We start from the raw sequence: 25,615 nt of genomic DNA, 5'->3' as shown, positions 1-25,615 counted from the left end.
GCTACGCGAACATGTATGTGGTGCTATATTAACCAACCTAATTTTGTAAATTTAAGAACAAAAAAGTAAAAGATCTTTATGAAATAGTAATCTTCTTGCGTATATTGTAATAGCATACACATATTCATAAATAGTGTATATTATTTCATGCATGTGCATTATGTATGATCAGCCAGTAGAAGAATGTCCCAAAGGTTACAACCTTTAACTATAATATCCTTGGTTTTTATGCCTTAAAGTTGCAAAAAGATTCACATACCTCCCACATTAACAAAAAAAAAAAAATGATAATATGCAATAGTTACTAGGAAAGTACTCTTCTAAAGATTATTTAACTAGAGTGTGTTTTATTTTATTTTATCCCCATCGGATGAGAAACAATATCCACATATAATTACATTTCTCTATCGTCCACTAAAATTTTAGTTAAAATGAGTTAAAACCGAAATATGTAGTAAGGAATTTTTGTCTATAGTAGAGTGTTTTGTCTACCGTCAGCCGCAAGTATTTCTAGAATTTCATAATGCTCATGAATAGCAGCTAGATGCAAAGCTGTATTTCCTTCAATGTCTTGCTTATTTATAAGATCCCTAAAAGCCATCACGTCTAATAAAATCTTCACCGCATTTCTCTGTGCATTTTCGACGGCAACATGGAGAGCAGTTCGGTCTTTGTTATCCAATAATTCACAAACATCAGGTCGTTCATCAATGAGTATTTTTATCACACGACTTTGTCCACTTCTTGCTGAAATGTGAAGAGCCGACATTCCTTGGTGTAAAAATGCTATGATTATTGATCTTAAAAATATAAATAAAATTAACTCTAGCTATGCATGCTAAATATGTCTATTTTAGTCAATATACATCTTCATATCAATTTTATACTATACTTTACTAAACACCTAAATTTTTTCTATTAGTATTCACAACAATTTTGAAAAAAAAAATTACCAAACACCTACATACTTTTAATTACAAAAACTTCCGACTAACAATACAGCTACAACAAAAAATTTTAACCGGCTATCATTGTCAAACTAGCCCTACATATGCTAACCTAAATTCATTTATGTATAAATATAAGAAATTAAACACCATATGTTAATCAGAGAGATTGTAAAGAACCATATGATATGTAAGTCCATTTATCTTTTAGATGCCATGGGACATTGGTTGGTCTAGTATAGACTCTCCTTCCCACTTAATAATGTGAACGGGAAAGCAAGGAGTGATTTCCTGTCCCACCTAATATTGCGTTTACTTATAAAATCAAGGGAAAGTAAGGAGTGATTCCATGTCCCATCTAACAATATGTTTACTTACAAAATCAGTAATGGAGATTTAGTGGGCCCCACATAATATATGGAACGAGGTAAGGGAATGTCAATCCTTACACCCTCTTAGTATTGATTCATCGTAAAAAAAAGAATACTAAATTTACTTGTCTACCCTTAATAAATTACTATATAGTCAATGATTTGTTAATTGCGTAAAAGGACATTTTAGTGATTACATTCGTAACATTGTTATTCCTACATTTTTCTTTTTTTTGAACAGTAAAATATATTCACTAAAGAGCCACTAAATAGTTAGGATATAAGGCAACACCAAAGTCAAAGAAATGGGTGTCACTCACATGACTAGATAATACAAACAAACCCTCATCACAAATACGGAAAGGAGTTCTCCACAAAGTAGCACTAAAATAAGGTTCCCCTATGTAGAAACTGTTAGAAAATACGGCAAAAGTTGCGCAGTGGAATTTTAAAAAATTTTTATTAAACAAGACTAAGCCGAATCATGTTCATGATGCTATATGTCATAAACACAAAAGATCTATATCATACCTCTAGGAGATGAACCGTTGAATCTTGAAAGCGATTGCAATGAACGTGATAGACACCAGAAGAGCCTCAATCAATTGGTCTCCTCCGCTATTCTCTTTTCCACGACTGAAATGCGAGTGGGCATACCTCGTCCAATCTTCTACTCGGTATCTTGATCTTTTTCCAACCACAAGAAAGCTAGAGGAAAAACGTTCTTGATGTTTTAACAGTTTTACCTCTCACGAACACTTACCAATAGCTCCCAAAGAGTCTCTCAAGTGATTTAAATGACTCTCAGACGTAATAAGCTATTTATAGAGGTAGGTTAGACTTGTTCCGCAATTATGTTAAGTTTTCGGATCCAAAATTGTGATTAAAATCGTAATAAGTTGGTGCCATGCAGACCGTACAGTTAACTGGACAAGTCTGTCTGGTTAACCAGACAACGAACTATGTTCGTACTGCGTAACTTGTCTAATTAACTAGACATAGCCCACCGGTTAACCGGACCCAGTTTTCCAATATGATTTTGTTCATTTTATTCAAACCCGAGAATAATATAAACAACTCCAGTTTTAATTCAAATAATCCAATGTAGAAATTATCTGAAACAATTATATATTTATATTCTCATATCAAATAAAAACAAAAATATTAATCCAACTAATTTATCTTGAATTAATTTACACAATTAATTTAACAGATAAATAACTCTTAAATTACTTTAAACACTTTATTAATTCAACCAATTTATCTTGAATTAATTTAACCAATAAATCACTCTCGATCACATGATTATTAACTCACAAGTTCATCACATGATTATAAGTTCTACTACTACTCCACTAAAAGTCTAGAACTGTACTCTCGATCAATACAATATATTTACAAAGCTCCAATTAGCTCTTGTCCATGACTTTATTATATTGTGTATTTCTCCCATAGGATATCCATAATCGACTTGAGGTTGAATTCCGTTTTACCTTCCTGATTATATTTATCTTATGTTCCATTATCATTCCATCAGAAAACCACTATTCGTACCAATATAGATAGTAAACCATTAGATAACACAAAGTAGTCTAATGGCTGAGCGCTCATGTTTTCCAATCCCCTGATAATGCCATAAAAGGATATCAATAACTCTTTTAATGAGAGCTGTGGATTCCCTATCTATGAATAATAAATCTACGTATATAAGAGTCATACCTCCAACGTACTGGTAAGCGTACCTTTACACAATGTAAGGATATCTCCTTTTGGTACATCAAAAAGCACAAGTCAAGTATACGGGTTTATTATTCATCTCAAAATTAAGATGACCACCTATAATTCATCGAAAGTGAATTGTTTTATCCAAACGGAATTATTAATTAAAAGAATTCAACTTTGGTCCAATCCAATATAGATTCCCTATATCAATGTCTCTACCCATGGAGTCCCACCTCTGATGACCAAGACAAGCCTTCTCTATAAGAAAGTAGACATCATAACAATCTTAACATGAATAAAGTGCCCAACTTTATTCCATCTATCACGGATCGTATTATTTTGACTATCAAGACAAGCCGTCTCTATAAGGAAGTAAACAACATAACAATCTTAACATAAATAAAGCGCCCAACTTTATTCCATCTATCACGGATCATATTATTTTGACTATCGTCTTTAGATTCATGTCTTCCGCATATTCCACACATTATGTCACAAACTAAAGATTTAGAGAGACAGTCTCGGACTTTCAATTTGCTTATCATACATTCAACTAATATAAATGTAAAGAAGACAAAACACTTGATATATGAAATAAACAAATATTTATTAAATAGTCAAAATGTCTAATAAACATTGTTATATTTATTCCTGAAGGGTATAAATGCTAAAAGAAACGACTCAAGATGAGCCACATTCTAGTCCAATAATGGACCCATATTACACAACTCAGTATTAGAATGGTGGGAAACCACCCTCTATTTGAGAGACACGCCACATACATAGATTGGTGAAGAGACCACCTTCTAGCTGAGACAAAACTTTGATAAATGAAACCAGTACCGTTATTACAACACAAATATAAATAAAAACCATAAAAAATTAAAATCTCTATAAAGATCCCAAAAGATCAATCCAATAAGATCGAGTCACTCAACGCCGGAAATATGTGAAGATCGGTAAGAACGACTTTGAGAAAGGCCTCCCTCGCCTCCTTCTTTCAACTTAGCTCCTGTGGTTTCAGCGGGACCCCATGGCGGACACGTCCTAGATCTATGGTTGAAAAGAAGCGGCCTCTTCCTCTTACACAGTTCTAAACCGGAAACTTTCAACACCTTAAATGGCACGAACTCAACTATGGTGACCTTCGTGACCTTTTCGGCGATAGCATACAACACGAGGAAGGCGAACAACAAAACAAAATCAAACTCATATCCGCCAAGATCCACCCTACTCATAGAGAAGCACCACTCTCCTGCAAAACAAGGTAAAAAAAAAAACCAAAAGTAAACAAAAAACCACACGGCCGGGAGGCTAGAGACCGCCAGGAGGCGGCCCACCCAACTCCGGCCCAAAAAACCTTTAATGATCCATATAATGTTATGATATATATAATTACTGAAAAACTAGTTCTCACCTGCATGCAAAAAACAATTAATTAATTGGGGTTTGAGCCAATTCCAAAACCCTAATAATGTGTCAAGGTTTGGTGGGCATATGGCTCGGAGCTCCTCTTCCCACAGATAAGAGTGTCACATGTCATGTCCTCGTTAATTGTACAATTTTCCTCTAATATAAATATATCTATCTATTAAATAATTAAATTCCAATTTTAATTTCAATTCATATTTGTTCTGAAAATTAAAATGAATATTTTTTTAGGTGTAACAAAATTATTCATTGTGCTTGATAAAATAAATAATTACCCAACAAACAATTACATGCACCCAAGTCTGAGAGACATTATCAGTTAGGCATACCTGATATAAGAAGACTGTTTATGTTCTGAAAAGCTAAAAGTAGTCAAGAAAATTGCATTAATTCATCTGAGAAAATTATGAAGCTAGCAAGGAGTCAATATTAGCATATATAATCTAAGTTCTCGTTGTTAATTTTTATTTTTGTCATTATGGAAACAGATTCTACAGAATTTGTGAGTCTGTACATTAAAAACTAGCCGCACGCGATATAAAATTGTTTCAATCACAAATCAGCCCATTGAAAACTTATCCAGAGCAAATTCACTTTGCGGGTTTGAATTGACGAAAAGTTGTTAAAACCAAAAAGTTTTAGACCTATGTAATTTTATTGTGGTTCAAACTGGTGTTTGAAAGTGTAAAACTTGACCATGAAATAAAACATAACATGAGAAATAAAGTTTAAACTGGTGTTTGGTTAGTGTGAAAATTATAAATATAGAAGCCATAGTTTTAAAGTTTAAACTAAAAATACTAAAGCAAATAAGTTCAAAACCATGAAAGCATAAGGTGGGGTTAATTTCTACAAAATAAATTTTAAAACTCATCTACGATGCTTCTAAATTCACAGCACATGTTCAAAGAAAAAAAAAACCAAATATTGGCTCACACTTATTCATGTGTTCAAACCTAATAAATCTGTGAAGGAAACGAGCCACTAATAATTTAAAGAGTAATTTCTATTGCTATTTTAAAGGATCAATCCTACCATAAAATAAATTAAAGATGTCAAAACGAGCCGAACATGGTGAGTTGACACGAGCATGATGCATTAAAAGTGGGTACGACACGACACGAGCATGTTAAAACCACAATGAAAGGCCCAATTAGTGAACATGAAGTATAAAGAAAAAATAAAGAATTTACCCTTAAATGTGCATGAGTCATGACTCTTTTGTTAGTGTTATTATTTAACTAAAAAGGTTAATGAATCAAGAGTAAAAGATAAAAATCTTGACACATGCACTTTTAAGAGGTATTTATCAAGATTGTCCAAATATTAAAGTAATTTTATTATGTGTTTCGGGTAGAGTTTTTAGTGATACAAATTTTTTAATTAATAATGTACTTTCTTCTGTTAAGATTATAATGTTTTATTAGGTTAAATGCTTATTTTCTTATGCTAAATGTAAATTTAATATTTTGCACCACAAACGCATTAAGAGAATGATAAAAGCACAAGCATAGGTATGGGACGAGTACAATCTAAGCACGTTAGAGGCACTTATAATTATAAATAAATGAGTCGTGGTTCACGTTTGTTTGATGGATTTAAAATTATGATTCAGAATTATTTTTAATTTACGTGTATTTTTTTGTAAAAAAATACTATAATAAATCACAAATCATAATTTAAATCATAATAAGAATACACCAACCAAATGCACTCTAAATTTAACGTCATAAAAATTAAATGGGACAAGCCCAACATAACATAATAATGGCCCGTTCACTTCACTGATTCGAGTTTGTAATTCAAATTGAGATGTGATTTTATGTGAGAACTTTTTACTGTAATAAAAAAATTAAATGTGACTATTTTAAAAAAAAAATATTATAATAAAATTAAAATTTTAAATTCAAATTAATAAAATGAACGGGACATAAATAAATGAACCGTCATAAAAATTAAATAAGACAAACCCACCACAACATAATACATAAATGAACCGGCCGTACGAGGTATGGATCCAATTTAAAACAAATCAGGCAGGCCAAGTCAACACCATTGCCATCTCTAAAAGAAATTAAAACAAAAAAAACAAAAAAAAAAAGAAACAAGGATGAATCCTAACATAAAAATATCCATGAAAGAAATAAAACGGTGGTTGTAGAATTATATAACGTCTTGCATCAAGATCTGTTTTCTTCAATAACGATGCAACTGCCGTAGGCCCGGAGCCCTTTTGCAGTTACACAAGAGAAAGACACATGTTCTCCTTTCTTCGAAAAAAAAAAAAAAAAGATATTTTACTCATTCAAAAGATTCCTTTTAACTTTGGCGCTCTCACACTTTGAGAAGTCAATATTGCACTTGGCTAATAACCACACTCAACTTCAGCAAAACGTTAAACAAGAAACATACGTGTCCAAGGTTTCCTATCAAATCTGTGAAGGGCCAATTGCAGTACATACCACCTGTTTGATCCAAAATTTGTTTGGGAGGCTCAATTGAGATCATATATTACAACGAACAATTTTCAGATATACCCATTCGGTTCATTAATTTGAGTTTTTAATTCAAATTGAGATGTGATGTTGTGTGAAAATTTTTTACTGTAACAAAAAAATTAGATATGACTATTTCTAAGAGCTTTTTACTGTAGAAAAACTCGAATGGTGTGAGTGCTTTGAGTGTAGGATCAGTAATATGAGTCACGATATAATAATACGACTTAAAAACGATACGAATTTCACAAGTTAAAGTTGAAAAAAAAGAGATTCGGATTAAAATTAGGTCGATCTGAAATTGATACGAAAAAAAAGATCAATTTCAGGTTGGACCCGCATAACCCGAACACGACACAGAACTCGTAAAAAATTAAAAAAAATACATATTTTTTTAATTACATATTTTTTATTTTATTATAAACTTGTGATATCATGATAATTATACTCAAAATCTTATACTATTATTTACTTAATTTCAATGGATGTTATTGTATTTTAGTGTGTTATGAATTTTAAGTTATTTTTAATATGTAAAAAATTAAATAAAAATATATAATTTTTATGTCAATTTTGTGTCACGAATAATTTTTATATCATGTCGTGTTAACTTATAAAGTGATCATATTATGTTTATATTATTATTTTTAAAAAATAAAATAATTAAAATACGGTATGAATACGATAAATTACCATTCTTACTTGAGTGGTTAGACACACGTGAGTAGGTACATATATCTATTAATATTCGAATTTTATGTTATATATATATATATATATATTGAAAAGTGAGAACAATGGGTCACACCGTATACATTATTTATGAAAAATATATATTAAAATAAAAAAGAAAAGTCTTCTTAGATATGTTTATAGAGTAGACAGATAATCTTTCACTTTAGTTGGAACCCACAAAAGCTTGGCACCAAGTGTATGTGTCAAGCAAAGGAAGCCACGTCTATAGCTCCACTAACACACGCAAATCTTATCCATTTTGTTTGAAACTTCGCTGCATTTATTCAACAAATCCAGTTCTGCAGTTACTCGTTTGTTGTGTTGTGCAGCCCTCTTTGAAAAAGCAACAAACCCCACTAACTTTTTTTTTTCACTTTTCTCAAATGTCTAAGATTAAGGTCTCATTTACTTTACAGATTTAAATTTTTAATTTAAATTGAGAAGTGATGTTTTTTTAAAATTTTTAACTGTAGTAAAAAAAGTTAAATGTGACATTTTTTAAAAATTTTTAACTGTAAAAATTTAAAATTAAAAACTCAAATCGATAAAATAAACGAGACCTAAATCACGTTTAATTCATTAATTTTTATATAAATTTTTTTTATTATAATAAAAAAATTAAATGTGATTATTTTTAAAAAAATTTACTATAATAAAATTTAAATTTTAAATTTAAATTAATAAAATAAACAGAGCATAAAAAGAGACCAGAAAACATTATTTTAGAATAATTTGGATATCCAACGCATCAAACCACAGTTTAAACCACGCACAGACAGCAGGTTTTTTTTTTTTTTTCCAGCTTAATCTGAATCTTTTGCATCCTTCTGCGTTAAGATGTCGTACAAGTCATTCATTCATTTGTCTGTTAAATCTAAAACTCAAAATCACTCTAAAATGAAAAAATATGCAAAATTAAAAATTTCTGATATAAATTTAATAATTCAGAAACAAAAATTTATCAAAAATTTATCATTTCAAGTCCTGCCATAAAAATCTTTAAATATGTTTATTTCACAATTTAAATTTTTTATTTTAATTGTGTACGTGAGGAAAAAAAAAAAAAACATTTTTCACAACTTGAGTTATGACAGTTGAAAAAACAAGGCTAAAATATTTTACATATCACGCAACTGACTTTCTAAACCCCAAAAAACTTTTGAACTTTTGTACGATGGCTACATGAACACCCTCAGTAAATTTTATGTATATATCTATTGATTTAAATTTCAAAACCAATATTGTCAAAAATATATAAAAGTCACGAGTTTAATCCAGTAAGTTGAGATGCGAATGTTCCAAAGAGCGTGTTGATTTAATAACAAATACGGTACAACCTACTACAACATTCTCAGCTATAAAAAATATAAAAAAATAAAAAAAAAATAAAGAAGAATAGGTGAGGATTCAAACACAAATCCAATACAAAAGACTATATTCTCTTATAAATAATTAAGTGGGAAAAACTAAAATAATCCATAGAAAAAAAAACAAAAAAAACCCAAAAAAAAAAAAAAAAAAAAAAAAAAAAGATCTTCCATCTATGAATATAAGACTAATAATTTTTACAATCACAGAGGGAGAGATGGGCTTTCTCTCAAAAACATAAAAAGAGCAAACTAACATAACACACAATTGTTTGCTCTTTGATATTATCAGAAAACCAGCAGGCCGGGATCCAAAAAAATAAATCCAAACGCCTGCAACTCCATGGGAACACTTATTTGTTTACTCAACCTTGGTGATCATTTTGACATCTAAAACGGATATTACAAGATGAAGAAAAACCACAAAAGTGTGCTGTACATGGATATACGGGGATGGCGAAAACCAACCCCATCATCTCCCGGCAGCGACTAAGGTTTTATCCTCGGAATCTCGGGCAAAACTCAAACCTCTTGGCACGACAAGTTCTTTGTTCGAAGAAGATGGCTCTGCTTCCGCCGCAACTACTTGCTCAGCAGGGGCAAGGGCAGGGGCAGGCACAGGCTCAACAGGTTTGGGAGTGTAGGTAAAGGAAAGATCTTTGTTCGCGGCGAGAGCTATGAGTTCTTTCTCCTCCAGCCCTTTCGGCAGAGCGAGGCCGCAGCGATCCGGACTGTGCTTAGCCAATGCATCTTTGAATTTCTTGATCTACAATACCAACACTAGTGAGATAGTGATTTAACACGACGAAGACACGAATTCACAAATTGCATGAAAACCCTTTTTGTATTTTGGAGTAAGATACAAGAAAAAAATAATCAAACAAGTAAGGACCTCAGAGTTTGTGTTAAATGGATCACAAATCTAAGACGAGGAATAGGGAAAATCCCAAATCCAAAATGATTCACCAAATTTCATGAACAAAAAGAGACTATTTCCACTATTGAAATTACGACATAACAAGTATAGAAAGGGGTTACAGAAATTAGTTCATGAATCAAGAAAACAAACACTTACCGTGGCGTTGGTACAGCTAAAGCTGCAAAGACGGCCATGAGCGCCTCGATAAAAGCGGAAGAAAGGCAGAACATGAACATTGAGGCTATAACACATGGATTTGTGCTCCTCATAGTTCACCTGAATGAATTGAACATCTGGGTTCATCTCTGCAAACTGACATATCTGCCACAAGGAACCCACACAAACACATAATCAACAAACAAATTACAATTAACACTAATTGGGTTCAAAACAAATTTCTCACTCAATTCTTCTACGAAAAGCACATAGAAATATATGAAACTGGTCATAATGCAAAACCAACAGAACCTGATAAAGATCTAACGGTTCAAAATATCATTTTCACAATTCAAAGAACATAAAATATATTGCACAAATATATGGCAGAAACCAGAAAAAGAGAATAATTGATACCTTGGGATGAAGAGCTTTGCAGCCTCCACAACCAGGAGAGAAGAAGTCAACAACAACAAGCTTATCACCAGCTTTGAGCAAGGAATCTACAAGGTCTTGTGCAGATGTTACCTCCTTCATATTTGGTTGTAGCCCTTTTCCCCACCATTTGTGAGCTTTCCCAATTCGAAGCGCTGTCTGTAAATCAAGAAGGCCATTATTAAAAAAAAAAAAATGAATTTTCTTAACCCTGAAATTTTTATTAGATATACTCGAAATCAATTTTTGTGTAAATCAAGAAGGCCATTATTAAAAAAAAAAAAATGAATTTTCTTAACCTGAAATTTTTATTAGATATACTCGAAATCAATTTTTGTATTTTTTTCCTTTCTTTTCTTTTATTCTTTTTATTTATTTATTTTTTGGTGAAATTGAAATGAAAAACGGTAAAAATACTTCTTTTTTTGTCTTTTCTTTTTTTTTCTTTTGGTGAGAATCGATCAAAACAATTCTTTAGAGAAGAAAAATAGCAAGTAAAAAGGAAAATGTTTCCCATAGCTCCCGATCAATTATATATAAATATAATATATATATGTTTTTTTTTTTTGAGAATAAGCCTCAACCAATTTCCTTTTTTTTTTTTTTTTTTAGTTTCGGCGATTAAAATCAGAATAAGTCAAAAAAATCTTTTGCATAAATAATAATAAAAAATAATAGTGAGAATACATCGCAGATATGAGTCTCTTTTCGATGATCGAGGGGAAAAATGAAAGAATTAAAAAAAAATCAAATAAACCAACCTGGGCGTTTATAGTGGATGCTTGGGATGGGGAAGTCCTTCTGGGTTCTCTCTGAAGAACAATTCTCTTTCCATGAAAATCACTGTTGGACGAAAACGACGTCGTTGAAGGGTTGGATTTGAGCTTCAGAGAACAACAAGGACCTGATTTGATGAAGTTACAACTCTTGGGAAAGACAGATATGCTTTGATTTATTGAAGAAAAAAGACTCGTTTTGCTCAAAACGTCAGCCATGGGAGAAGAAGAAGAAGAAGAAAAAGACAGAAAATCTCTCACAATTCCAAATTCCTTTGAGACCCAAAAAAAAAAAACGAAGAAAAGGAAAGCCAAAAAAAAAAAAAAAACAAAGAAACTAATTTTGTTGTGAAAAGAGAAAAGTAGTTTGCTTATGAGTGTTTCCAAGCATTTTACAGAGAGGAAAATGGATATAGAAAACGGATTGACACAGGAGAGGAATTTATATATAGGATTTGTGTGGTTGTGTTAGAGCCATTGGATTCAGGGCTGTGGTGCTTTGATCCAACGGCGTGGAGAATCTTCAGAAGAGAGAGTTTTGTGGATTTTGGATGACATCAATTATCATGTGGCTTCGGACTTGGCTTTGGCTTTGGCCTATTTTATCTGAAATTATTTATTATTTTATCCACATTAAGAATTGGTGAACCGTTTTTTACGGTTGGATAAACATGCACGTGAACTGTGCACTTTCGACACGTGGCAGGGAAATGTACTCTTTCTTCTCCGCTAAGCACCTAATCGTCTGTTCGTATGAGAAAACTCGTTATTATGCTCAAAAGAAATTTTTTTTTTTTTTTTAAAAGTTAAAATTGTGTGGGTTTAGTTTAAAGATTCGTGTCATTATTTGAATCATAATTTGTAACTCGTTACAGTATTTTTTCTCATAAAAAATACACGTAAATTGTTTTTTTTTTTTTTAAAAGTTAAAATTGTGTGGGTTTGTTTAAAGATTCGTGTCATTATTTGAATCATAATTTATAATTCGTTACAGTATTTTTTCTCATAAAAAATACACATAAATTAAGAATAATTTTAAATCATAATCTGAATCTATCAAGCAAACGTCCGTAATGATCTATGTTCTTAAACTGTCTTATATGTATTAGTTCGGTAAATTTTTCATTTTAATATAATATTCTGATAGCAAATTATATCAGAATTATTTTAATATTTAAATTTAATTTTAAAATTATTTTTATTTTTTATGTTTATTTTATTTTTAAATAAGATTAGTATTTCATTCATTATAAATAGATTAATGATTCAGTTTTTTAATGATTAATGATATTAAAATTATTGGTTTCTCTTTTTACTTTTCTTAAATTTTTATTTTTCTATTGATTATTTTTCTCTATCTTGATTCCGTTTTTCTTTATTAATCATGTTCTCTCTCTAAATTCTACCTCTGTTTTTATTTTTTATTCTATACGTGTCCTTTGACAAATTATTCTTTTTTTCGTTTTACAAACACCTAAAAAAGAAAAAAAAAATCGATGATAGCCACCCTCAATAGCCGCCACGTTTTGCTTTGCTGAATCTCTGGACTAGGATTGTCTCGTGGGGTGTTATTGCTATTGGGCCTATTGAAAACAGTTTGCCGACCCATAAGTTGCAGACGAAATGGTGAATTTGTGTGGGTGTAGAACTTATTTTAAAATAATTTTTTTTTATGAAAATAGAAATAAAAATGTTTTTAATTTTAAATAGAAATTATTTTTAAAAATGTATTTTTAGTATAAAAAATATATATTAATGTTTTTCTCTCTCTGTGTTTGAGAGAGGAGAAAACGGAAATAAAAAATAAAAAACGATTAAAAATCGTTTTCATTTCTGTTTTTTATCTTTAATTATGTCAAACGCCGTTTCTTTCTGATTTTCATTTTTTTCTCAAAAAACGTGAAAAACAAAAATAAAATCAACTCCAAACAGGGCCTTTGTACTTTTGCCTTGGGTAATTATTTCTTGGTTAAGGTAAATTTTTACCATTTGAAAATTTTTTCTATAACTTTATTAGATGGTAGTTTAGGGCTTGTTTAGTTTGGCATTGGTTACTTCAGCGCCGTAGCGCCTTGGTACTCGAACATTCTCCTCAGGAGGATAGATGGGACAATTCAGGTGAGATCCAATGTAGATCCAACTTTCTATTCACTCGTGGGATCCGGGCGGTCCGGGAGGGACCACCACGGCTCCTCTCTTCTCGAGAATCCATACATCCCTTATCAGTATATGGACAGCTATCTCTCGAGCACAGTTTTAGGTTGCATTTTTAAATTATGGTAACTTGAGTATAGATTTTAAGTTAAATTTGAGTTATAATTTGAGTTGAAGATGTAATTTGAGTTTGTGTTTGAAAGTGCACATTTGAGTTAATTTTTAATTTGAGAATTTAATTTGAGTATGTGTTCGGTACACCTAAACTTGAGTTGTGAATAGTTAAAAATGAATGAGAGGTAATTATTTTTATTTGGAATTTATTATTAAAATAAGGGAAAGCAATTTATGTCAACAATTGCGGTTGAACTTGAACTTGAATCAAGGGAGTGGGGTTGCACTTAAGAATTGCTGCTTTTCTCAAGTATAAATTTGAGTGTTCACTCAAGCAGTCCTTGCTGAACAAAGACTTGGCTCGAGTTTTTACTCGAGTGGCTTTTTTTTCAAGTTTTTAGGGGCAAACGAACAGCCCTTTAATTATGTGTATTGGATCCACCTAAACAAAAACAAAAATCATGAATTTATCACCGTATTACCGTTAACACGATTTGTATGATGATAGGCAATTCACCTATACTCTTGAAATTTCCTATGAACATACGGATGATTATGAGCCAGTTATAAATTACACTGCTTATTTTCACACTTATATCTCGATCAACAATATCCCTTGCGAACTTGTTATTGATGAGGGTAGTGAGATTAATGTTGTGTCAACTAAATTTATCAACCGTTTGAATCTTCAAACTGAGCCTCATCCTAAACCGTTTTGGGTGTATGTGAAAGATAAATGTTATTTTGCAATCACCAAAAAATGTCTAATACCTCTTAAATTTGGTCCTTGGTCCTTATGAGATATATGTTTATGGGAAATAGTAGGAAATAAGCCAATATGAAAAGTTTAAGAAAGTATATAGGCTAATTTTTAGTTATAGAAATTAATAGGCCATAACTTGTCAAGTTATGGTTCATAACCAGATAAGTTATGGACAAACTTGTCAAGTTATGGTTCATAACCAAACAAGTTATAGACGAAAACAGTAATTTGGCATGTTTATTAACTTATGTAAACTATTGGCCTATTAATTTTTATTCATCTAAAGTCTTGACCTATTTACCTCTTTTTCCCTATGTTTATTGTGATGTCCTTCCTATGGATGTTACTCATATTTTGTTAGGACTTCCTTAGGTTGATGATCATGGTGTGAGATATGCCGAAGGGAATGAATATATTTTTCGACATAATAGGAAAACTTTGATCTTGAAACTTGTCAAACCAGAAGATAAATTCTATATGTCTAAGCCTATTATATTTTCCCCAATTTTAATTGAGCCAAATCCATCTATTGAGAGTGTTGATGCAAATAACGAGGTTGTTACGAAAAAACAAAATTATTGATACTCCTTGTCTTGAGCCTATTGTTGATGAGCCACCTCCTCTCAAAACCATTGAATCCTCTTCCTCGCAATCGGTTGTTGAAAGTGGATTTTATGCATGTTTAATTAAATTTCCTTCTAATTTAATTATGGAATTAATTTTCAATGAGGTAGAATTGTTTTCTAACCATAGTGATCCGACATCTCAAGTGTTATTGATGTTTTCTCTATAGCTAGAATGTCTGCAGAATCAACTTGCAATAACCTATGGAGCAGTCCCGTTTGGTTTGGGGATCCAGGACAAAAGATTAGAATCATGTGCTGAAAACATGTTTGGTGTCGTATGGATTGGAGTCATGGACTTGAGTTAAGGTTCATTTTTTGGGTCCTGATTCAAAATCAGGACCCCCCCTGATTCAGCCCAAGACTTTAGTCTTTGTACAATAATTTTACTGTGCTTAAAGCAGTTAATCCTTGTGGCTTTTTCCGCATCTCAGCACTGTCATTTGCAGAGTGGCTTTTTAACAAAGGTGTACATGGATGTGGAATTGTAGATAATGTTGTTATTTTCTTTTTTATCAGTTTGGTTAGCAATATAATATTTCTCACATTTTTTATATATGTTTGGCTTGTTATATAATTTCATTCACATTTTTTCCATTTATTTCTCACTTATTTTGTTATAATTTTGAGTTAAATTATTTGCATAATTTTTTTCTAGTACTTCATTTTTTTAATTATATAACGAATTATATTTTTTAAAATTACACGTAACGAATTATATTTATTACATAATTTTTTAAATTACATTATTTTGGTCATGATTCAAATTTAGAAAACAAAACAACCAAACACTGATTCGAATCACATTTCAGGTTAGAATCAGAATCATGCATATACACATCTAAATGAAGGTTCTAATCACTCTGAATCATGATTCAAATCATGAATCATGATTCTAAAGACTCAAATCACTATAATTTCAATCCTTATACCAAACAGTAGAGTCCAATATTAAGGCCGAGAGATTTCTTACTTTTTAGATTATTGTTTCATGATTCTTTCTAGCTTAAAACTCGCCAGAGTTGAGTTTCTTCAATCCTCCGTCGAGTTTCTTCAACCCGGGGAGAATGATGATGAATTAGATCAAAATTATTTTAATATTTAAATTTGATTTTAGGTTTATCTTCATCTTTTTATTATTGTAAATTTATTTATGTTTATCTTCTTTTTAGAATAGGATTATGATTTCATTCTCTATAAATAGATTAGTGATTGTTATGTTCATTCAGGCTTTTGATGATTAATGATATTGAGATTATTGGTTTCTTCCTTTTGAATCCTTGTTCTCCTTAAATTTTTATCTTTCTTGATTATTCTTCTCTATCTTAGTTCCGTTTCTCCTTATTAATTATGTTCACTTTCTAAATTTTATCTCTATTCTTCTATTCTACTCGGTCTTACATCATATTCGACTGTTAAAACAGTTCACTATTATAAAGGACTTAACGAAAAAAGACATTAAAATCATATTATGATTTATGTAAGGGTTAGTTTGGTTTACGCGTTTAAGTCAATGGTTTATATTCAAATTATTTGTGAGAGTACCATTAGTGAGAATTTTAAGATTTAAATTTTTTATGAGAGAAAAACACTCTAACACAATTAGAATCATAAGTTTAAACATGTGGATTAAATAGGCCCTAAAAATTTCGTATTTAATCCTTCCATTAGAAAATTACTAAAATCAAGAGATCCTCACGTGCTTCAACCTCATTGATGAGAGATTACTTTGCACAATTGACATCGAAATAAATTCAAAACTCAAAAAAGAAAAACAAAATAAACTAAAATATTTGCACGGGCTCGTTAAGTAACTAGGCACATATGGATTAAAATAAGCTAATCACCTTTACTCATAAATTATATTTGTTTGGAGGGAATCTTTGAGGATAAGATTAAGGGACAAGATTTGACCTTGATTTGATGATCTAGGTGGTGTAATTAAGAGATGCTCTCTTCTCACTCTTCTCCTTACTTGGGCACCACGCTTAGAGAAATAACAAAATTTGAGCTAGTTAAGCTACCTTAAGAGACTTGATTAAGATATAAGAGAAAATTAGGGGTTGTTCTTTTGTAATAAAATTTAAAAAAAGTTTAAACTCAAGTTATAATTTTATTTAAATTCACGTTCTTTTAAGTTTTAATTTTATTTAATTTTATTCAATTTTATTCAAGTTACAATTTCAACTCAAGTTATAACTTAAATTCAATTTAAAAATTACACTCAAGTCACACTCTAAAAAAATAACCCCTTAATCATAGTCATGTGGCTATAAATTAGAACCACTTAATTCAAGCACCCATTTTGGCCATTTCTCTTTCATTTTCCCTACCAAAACCGGTTCTCTCTAGTGCTCTCTCTCAAAAATTTTCTTCCATTCTCATAATCACAAATCACCAACCAAATCTTGAAGCAGAAGAGGAATTTATTATTGGATTTGCCATTTGTTTTTTACTAAATAATTATTTCTTTGTTAGATAATTGAAAATTGTCTGAGAATACAACTATACAAATTAAAATTCATGATCAATTTTCTGTAATCATAATTGAGATGAGAATTTTATTATTATTTTTCTTTTTCGAAGAAAAACTCAGTTGTTTAATTATTCATAGCACTAATGTCTGTTAGTACATAACAGCTAACGAAGGAAGGCATACAATCTAACCAAACCAAGTCTTCTATCTGAGAACAAGCAAAGTTTCATAAACAGTGTGGGCTACTGTATTCCCTAGACGAGAAGTGTAGCAAATATTACTAGAAATCAGGCTTTAGTCCCGTTTATTTTACTGATTTGAGTTTAAAATTTGAGTTTTATTACAGTAAAAAGCTATCAGAAACAGTCACATCTAACTTTTTTACTACAGTAAAAAATTCTCACACAAAATCACATCTCAACTCGAATTAAAATCTCGGATATCATCAATCACCTGGGCTTCCGGGGCTCAAGGAATCGAGAATCAAACCGCACGAACCACGTTAAGAGCGTCCGACTCCAAGACCCAAAATAGCCGCCAAGCGCACACCCTCTCTAATAGCCAGATTCTCCGCAACATGTGGGGAGAGTCTCCCAAGAAGACGTACAGCTGCTGCCTTCAATAACGTCCCCGCCGAGTCTCTAATGGAAACACCCATGCTCGTCCACTGCAAACAAGAGCTACCTAAACGTAGACCAAAACCAGCTAGAGAGTAGAACAGAGGAGGTGAAAAAGAGCACTTACTCCCCCACTCCATAATCTTTTTCTCACCATAACAGAAAATAAAAAAGCCTACAAATTTCAAGTTCCACATAAATCTTTTCCACGTCAGCCACTAAGGCCGAGACTTTGACAAATTTAAAACCCGTTTAATTCACTAATTCGAGTGTTTAATTTGAGTTGAGATGTGAGTTTATGTGAGAGCTTTTTACTATAGTAAAAAATTAGATGTGACTATTTATGATAACTTTTTACTGTAACAAAACTCAAATCGATAAAATGAACGGGACCTTATACTCGCCAGCTTCAGTTCCTAACATAGACAAAAAGCTAGGAAAGATAAAGTGACAATCCTGTACAAAACAAAGAAAAACTTCCAACAAAGAAAAACCCTGTACAACCCTGTAAATATTTCATGTACTAGAATCTGTTTCTAGTCATTTCAACTAAAATAACTAACATATTTTGTGCATCAATCCTAACATTTGCACGTCTTCCTGTTGTGCCCGAACCTTCCACACCTGCCACATTTTACTTTTGTTTTCTCGGTTTCCTCCGCTGATGGTATTTTGTTGGTTCTCGGTCTTCCTGGTGGGTTCTTTGTCGAGGGTGCAAATATCTTCATTGCTTTTATGTTGTCCGGCACATTCCATGTTGATGAGTCTCCAAGTGGGTGAACTGTATGGTGGTAAGTGTTTTGGAGTGCCTCGTTTGTGTAGTAGTACGAAGAATACTTGTATATGCCCATGTTCATCTTGTTACTTGCCGCAATGGAATGGGAGCATGGTAGTTGATCGTGTTCCAATCGACCGCATGTGCATGTCTTCTGTTTCATGTTTACCACCCAGCTCTTGTTTTTGTTATAAACTTCAAATATGTCATCATTCGTTGGTTTGGTCTACACATAATTTCGTTACTCATCAGAAACAAAATAATATTTCACCAAAATTGGTTCCTTAACTCGGTATATTATTTTTAAAATAATAATTAAAATGAAAATTAATTCATGTAATAACAACAGAACTATAGCTTTTCATGAACTTGAACGATAATTTTTCAGATATTTAACTTAATGAATTGATTCCCTAAAAATAGAACATTGTTTCATGCAATCGCATTACTTATTTTGATACTACAAAAGCAAATCATTTCATTCAACAGAAACAAAAATTTCTACCAGAACTCGGCATGTTATTTTTGTAGAGTGTTGATAAGTAGTTACCGTTAATTTTGACGACTCCTCAAAGTTTTTTCGCACCTCGTTCTCTGCTTCTTCTGCTAATTTTGTGGATGCAACTTCTGCGTTCTGCCTTCTTATGCAAAACCAATCTTGAAGCATTGATCGAAGCCACTCCATAAGTGTTGCCACCGGCATGTCCCTAACATTCTCGTCATGGATGTTCATTGATTCTGCTATATTTAACGTCATAACTCCATATCTTGATTTTGGGGAGAATGCCCTAGCCCATTTTTGAAGTCCCACGCCCTCTAAGTACTTCCTGATACCACCATGTGCTTTATCCAATTTGCTCATATAGAACTCAAACTCCTCTTTGTCATATGCCCCAGAAGCTCCTTTGAAGTTTTCTGCTAGTGCTTTAGAAACACCGCGAAATTTGACCTCTAAATTTTGAAGAAGCTGACAGTTGCAATACCCAAGCAATGCATTTGGATAGGACTTTGCCGCTTCCTCGTGGATGCTAGGATGTTGATCGGACACAATCCACATCCCGTCTCTTTCACTAAAAGCTTCGCTAAGTCTCTTGAAAAAGTACTCCCATGATTCATCATTTTCTGATTCGCCAATACCGAAGGCCAGTGGAAAAATTTGGTTGTTGGCATCTTCTGCGCACGCACACAACAATGACCCTCTGTGCTTGCACTCTAGGAAAATTTCGTCCACCACAATAACTGGCCTGCAATGTTTCCACCCATGTATTGATGCTGCAACCGCCATGAACATGTATTTAAACTTGTTTTCATCATCAAGAACTATGTCGGCTACAGATCCTGGATTTGTTTTGTTCAACGTGTATAGAAAAGAGGCCAGTTCTTCATAGGATTTGTCCACATCACCTCCAATCTTCTCTAGTGCTATCTTTCTGGCTCTCCACGCCTTCTCATAACTCACATCAATACCTGTGTATGGTCATATAATATTAGGTGATCAAATAGACTACTAACTGAAAGGAATTAAGATTTATATCATAAAAATATTTCACAAAATACATTTAGTATTCTGTTTATTTTCTGCGCAGATAATTAACAACCATTTCCAATTTTGTTACATGAGATATTTCAGAAGAATATCTTCTGGAACCTGATAAAATTTTTGAACAGATTAGTTAAAAAAATTCAATCTTAACAGATTAATTGAAAAAACTTCAATCATATAACCTCATAATATTCGAAGAGAATACATTTTGGAACCTGACAGAATATTTTCTGGGCAGATAATTAACTTAAAAAGGAAGTCAATTATATACCGTGATATCTTCAGGTAAGACTTTATGTATTTACCAAATTCATTCTTCAAGTCTTCGATGATGTTGTTGGGTGCATAAACGGTTCTCCCTGATTCCTCGTACTTTTTTTTTATGTGTTCACTTATTATTTGGCTACTAGCTTGCCGATGGTCGCATTGGAGGAGATCCAAGGAGCAAGTATGTGTTTCATTATATTTTGTCACTTGAAACATATCTGTTTCGTTGTACTTTGTTGCCCGAACCCTCCACTTGCAATTCTCATCAACGCAACGCAGAATTATTCTTGTTTTGTCGGACTTGAAAACCCTATATTGATATTTTTCCTTGAGTGCTATCATGGAAATTGTTCTACTCAAAGTATCCTTGTTTTTGAATAGTTGTTTTTCATATATTTCATAGCACTCATTCGGCTCCACGATAGGAATTATTTCTTCAATTTGGTCCATGATTTCCTTCATCTTCTTCCTTTTCCTCCTTGGTTGTAGCTTTGCAAGTGCAACATTTCCTGATTGCTCACCACCATATCTTGTTGTGGCATCACTCATCTCTACACACAATGGCTGAGGAGTTTTCTCACCATCATATCGTGTTGTGGCATCACTCATCGTCTCTATACACAATGGCTGTGTAGTTCTCTCACAATCATCTGCTGCTACTATGGGCTGATCTTGGTAATCTACCATAGTTTCTGCTCGATCTGTTGGCGGCAAGCGGTTGCTTCCTTCATCTGATGCAGTAGTCTGCCGCATCTCTATGGTTATGCATAAAGGGAAACGCGTTGCATCTTCTTTTCTTTTTAACTCCAAGTAGAATTGCACATGATCATCATTCTGTATTATTATCCTTGGCGACCCATCATTTACTTGATACTCTATTGTTAGGTCTGCCTTCTCTCTTTCCAATTTCAAACCCTTGTAAACCAAGTCAACAAACCCATTGTATTCAATATTTCTTGGCACTAAAATCCCTGTTATCTTGTAGTCAATGTAATTGTTCTTTTTGCTCCATCGTCCATCGTAATTAACAAAGACATTAATCACCTCCATCTGTGCACAACAGAAAAACAAAATATCAGATGACAAGAATAAATATGACAAAAATATATTCTACAAGAATACTATTGGGATCCTAACATAATATATATATTTTCTTTCGGACAGACCCTGTCTAAACTTGACTTCACATAAATGATGGAAATACATTCTACAAGAATACGTTGTCACGCCACAAAATAGGGATCAGTAACTAAAAGAGGTTTAATTAAAAAAATACAAAATTTAACCTTTAAAAAATTTTGAAACTTGATTCAAATTAGAAATACAAACGTTTGCCCGGCCAGGGCTTTTACAAATTGAATCCTAACCAAAGAAATCCATAAAAGATATAATTTCCAAAATAAAAGTTAAAAAACTTTCGCTGCGCAGCTCAAATAACATCATATAGTTTGCCCAAAAAAAAAAAAAAGGGTACAATATGGTATTGCTAACCGGGATAGTGTCATTCAAGATAGAATCCATGCACCAAATATACATGTCCAGAGTTTAGATACATAATAATAATAATAATAATAATAATAATAATAATAATAATAATAATAAAATATGAGAAATCATTGACATCCAACTTCAAAATCCGATCCTAGTAGACTCAACACAACAATTGCCTACCGCGTGAGACTGGACCAAAATTGTGTGAACCAAGAGAGTGGAAAATAATTACACGGTGCCCAGTAGGAAAATAATTACTCACCTTTTGGTCTTATTGATTACCAATTAAAAATTCATGCATGGTCAGTAACAGTAGCAATAATAACTGATAGACAAGTGTTGTTTGTAAGTCATGCCATCAATTGGATGCCTAAATTTTTGTAAACAGTTTCATAAACTCACAATATATATAAATCAGAGGGAAAACTTGAATCCTCGTGCATCGAACAACTTGTGATGGGATCACAGGAAAACCACCCACAGGGGGCGTATGGCTCAGAGGCACTTGGCAGCAAGGAAACTAATCTCAATGACGCCATCAGGCCAGCCTTCAAGCATAAAATTATGGTGGATCCGTTGTCCCGGTCCTCAATATTTTGTTTAAAGTTACTAAAAACTATGTTAATTTTAATATGATCATCACATGAAAAGACATTAAAGTTGCCGCCAAAAAAAAAAAAAAAAAAAAAAATTGTTTAAAGTTACTAAAAACTATGTTAATTTTAATATGATCATCACATGAAAAAAAAAAAAAATTTCCCCCAAAAAAAAAAAAAAAAAAAAAAAAAAAAACCAAATCTTTCTAAATTGTTTCATAACTAAGGACTGCAAACCAGATCAAACACATAATTCGGAATTCGCTTATATATGCACGACATGTCTTGGTCTCCTGTGTGTTGTCAGGATTGCAAGACTTTTCAATTAATTGAGATATCTATGAAAAAAACAACACTTAAGTTTATCACATAAGTTTAGGGACTCACACCCCATCGTTTCTCCCATTGTTTGAACTTTTTGGGTATTGGACCCAACAACGGAAACACTGCCCTTTTTAGACATGTCTCTCAAATCAATAATCCTCACGGAACGCTGAACTGACTAAAGGTTTAATGCAAAGAAATCATTATAGCACTCATAAGTAATATGTATGGAACTAAACATATAAAGTTCCAGACAAATTAGACAAGAATTAGCACAAATCAATTTTCAAAATTTCCATTAACATACTTCTCAAGAATGGTGACCAATGATCAAGATAATAAGAAAAAAAAAATCAAAATTCTAAAAGAAGCACCAAAACCAAAAGTCATAACGAAACAACGGTAACTCCCACAAATTCAAGACCAAATGTATATCATAATAACCGAATTGATTTTATAAATTCTCATACAACAATTTCCATTGCTTGCTACAATGACATTGTTATAACCCTTGGGTAAAACTCATCCCCAAAAGCTAGCTTGTAGAGAGAGGGTGTCAAGTGATTATAAACCCATATGCTAAGCCTATACTTTAACAATGTGGGACTCAACCAGGATCCTAACATACCACCACGCTTCCGACATCGACGTCCAAGGCGGCCCATTCTAGATGGCCCACTCTGGCCTTTCCAGGTCGCCCCTCCCTAGGTCGCCTCTTCCGCAACGTGGGTATGAGGAGGAGCATGCTCTGATACCAATTGTTATAATCCTTGGGTAGAACTCATCCCCAAAAGCTAGCTTGTAGGGAGAGAGTGCCCAAGTGGTTATAAACCCACATGCTAAGCCCATACTTTAACAATGTGAGACTCGATCAGGATCCTAACAGACATGTTGTTAAGAGGTGGTATAGCTTGAAATTTACACCTTGGACAGATCAAACATTGAATCAACTAGAAGTTTACTACAGGAATCTCCAAGTAAAAATAATAAAGCAATTAGTAAGAAACAAGCAACTAGTCTTCATCAAAAGCTAAAGAAAACGAAAACCAAAATCTTAGCAACACTTAAACTGAGCATACATTCTACCCATAATTACCTGAATAAATTGCTAACCAATCTATAATCAATATGAATATATAAGATCTTCACTAGACCAACCGATAACTTGAGGAGGAGAAAAAAAAAAAAACCAACAACAGTAATATCACCATTCTGAATTTAGAACCAAACAACCTGATTAGTAAAATATAGACAAAAACCCAATTCAATATTGTGAAGATTGAAGTAGGTTTCTATCCATCAAATAAATTAGAAAACCAAAATTCCATAGATGAATCAAACTGCAAAAATTTAAATAAGAAAAGAAACGAAACGAGTCAATGAATACCTTGGCAAACAGAGGAGGTGAGCAAGCTTTTAGAGGGAGAAATTAGGGCAGTGATGCAGTGGGAAAATGGCGTGCGCCGTTCGGGTCCGACGGCACCGGCGCGATTCGAGCAAAACGAAAAGGGATAGTGACGCTGAAGAAATTAAAAAAAAAAATGGAAGGAGAAAGAGAACTAGAGAAGTAAGGCTTGGTCGTACTGTGACTCTGATAGCAGAGAGGGCAGTGGGATACTGAGTAACGACTGGAGAGGAGGGTAAGGTAAATATTAGAATTGGGCCCACCCCAAAGGACACAAACCGTTTTTTATTTTTTTCTCTTTTTTTATTTATTTTTAATTTTTAATTTTTAATATTTTAGGCAGTAACCCAAATTTGGAAGCAGAAAAAAGGGTAGAGGAGGGAAATAACATAAGGAGTTGATTACAATTAATAGCATACGTTAATTTAAAATAAAGAAAATGTCAAAAAAAAAAACTTAATTTAAGGAATTTTTACTATATTTAAAATACTATGGGTGTCAATTCGTGTCACGTGTTGTGTTCGTGTCGTGTTTTGATCGTTTTCTTAAAATTTACAGTCAACCCGAACACAATCCGTGACACGAAATTTTTTAAAAATCACAACACGAATACGACACGACCAATTTACGAGTTGACACGACACGACCCGAAAATGACCCGTGAATCTGAAATTGACACGAAAATTGTATACTTTTATTTAATTTTTTACATATTAGAAATAACTTAAATTTCATAACACACTAAATTACACTAACATTCATTGAAATTAAGCAAATAATAGTATAAGATTTTGAGTATAACTATCATGATATCACAAATTCATAATAAAATTTAAAATATGTAATGAAAAATATATGTATTTTTTAGTTTTTTATGAGTTTCATATCGTGTTTGGGTTAGCAGGTCCAACCCGAAATTGACCCATTTTTTCGTGTCAATTTCAGGTCGACCCAGTTCTGACCTGAACCTTTTTTTTCTCAACCCTAACCCGCAAAATTCGTGTCATTTTCGAGTCATGTCGTCGTATCGTGACCCACATTACCGGCCCTATAAAATACCAATATTACCTTTTTTATTTTTTTAAACCATTTGTCACAAGTTGCATAAGTTTG

At 32.5% G+C, this 25,615-nt stretch overlaps 2 protein-coding genes across 2 annotated transcripts; both read right to left on the bottom strand.

Moving 5' to 3' along the window:
- Nucleotides 1–9,216: 9,216 nt before the first annotated feature.
- On the bottom strand, nt 9,217–11,683 carry LOC21396862 (thioredoxin-like 1-1, chloroplastic). Its single transcript, XM_010090188.2, has 4 exons — nt 11,340–11,683; nt 10,561–10,737; nt 10,144–10,308; nt 9,217–9,834 (listed from the first exon to the last, which is right to left on the bottom strand). Exons 1-4 carry the CDS (start codon nt 11,571–11,573, stop codon nt 9,541–9,543), a joined length of 870 nt encoding a protein of 289 aa, XP_010088490.1. The 5' UTR covers nt 11,574–11,683; the 3' UTR covers nt 9,217–9,540.
- Nucleotides 11,684–18,458: 6,775 nt separating this feature from the next.
- On the bottom strand, nt 18,459–21,652 carry LOC21396860. The gene is made up of 3 exons (XM_024171915.1): nt 20,725–21,652; nt 19,427–20,343; nt 18,459–19,102 (listed from the first exon to the last, which is right to left on the bottom strand). The coding sequence occupies exons 1-3, from the start codon at nt 21,437–21,439 to the stop codon at nt 18,683–18,685; spliced, it is 2,052 nt and encodes a 683-aa protein (XP_024027683.1). The 5' UTR covers nt 21,440–21,652; the 3' UTR covers nt 18,459–18,682.
- Nucleotides 21,653–25,615: the final 3,963 nt, after the last annotated feature.

Source organism: Morus notabilis, unplaced genomic scaffold (assembly GCF_000414095.1).
Source record: "Morus notabilis unplaced genomic scaffold, ASM41409v2 Scaffold1, whole genome shotgun sequence".
In the NCBI taxonomy this organism is placed as follows: domain Eukaryota; kingdom Viridiplantae; phylum Streptophyta; class Magnoliopsida; order Rosales; family Moraceae; genus Morus; species Morus notabilis.
This window is presented reverse-complemented; position numbering and strand designations above follow the sequence as displayed.

Coding starts and splice junctions, on each gene's coding strand:
- LOC21396862 (XM_010090188.2), bottom strand. CDS start 11,573: ATGGCTGACGTTTTGAGCAAAACGAGTCTTTTTTCTTCAATAAATCAA. Junction 10,738..11,339: donor CATCCACTATAAACGCCCAG/GTTGGTTTATTT, acceptor CTTGATTTACAG/ACAGCGCTTCGAATTGGGAA. Junction 10,309..10,560: donor GCAAAGCTCTTCATCCCAAG/GTATCAATTATT, acceptor TCCTTGTGGCAG/ATATGTCAGTTTGCAGAGAT.
- LOC21396860 (XM_024171915.1), bottom strand. CDS start 21,439: ATGCGGCAGACTACTGCATCAGATGAAGGAAGCAACCGCTTGCCGCCA. Junction 20,344..20,724: donor AGACTTGAAGAATGAATTTG/GTAAATACATAA, acceptor GACCATACACAG/GTATTGATGTGAGTTATGAG. Junction 19,103..19,426: donor AGGAGTCGTCAAAATTAACG/GTAACTACTTAT, acceptor AATTATGTGTAG/ACCAAACCAACGAATGATGA.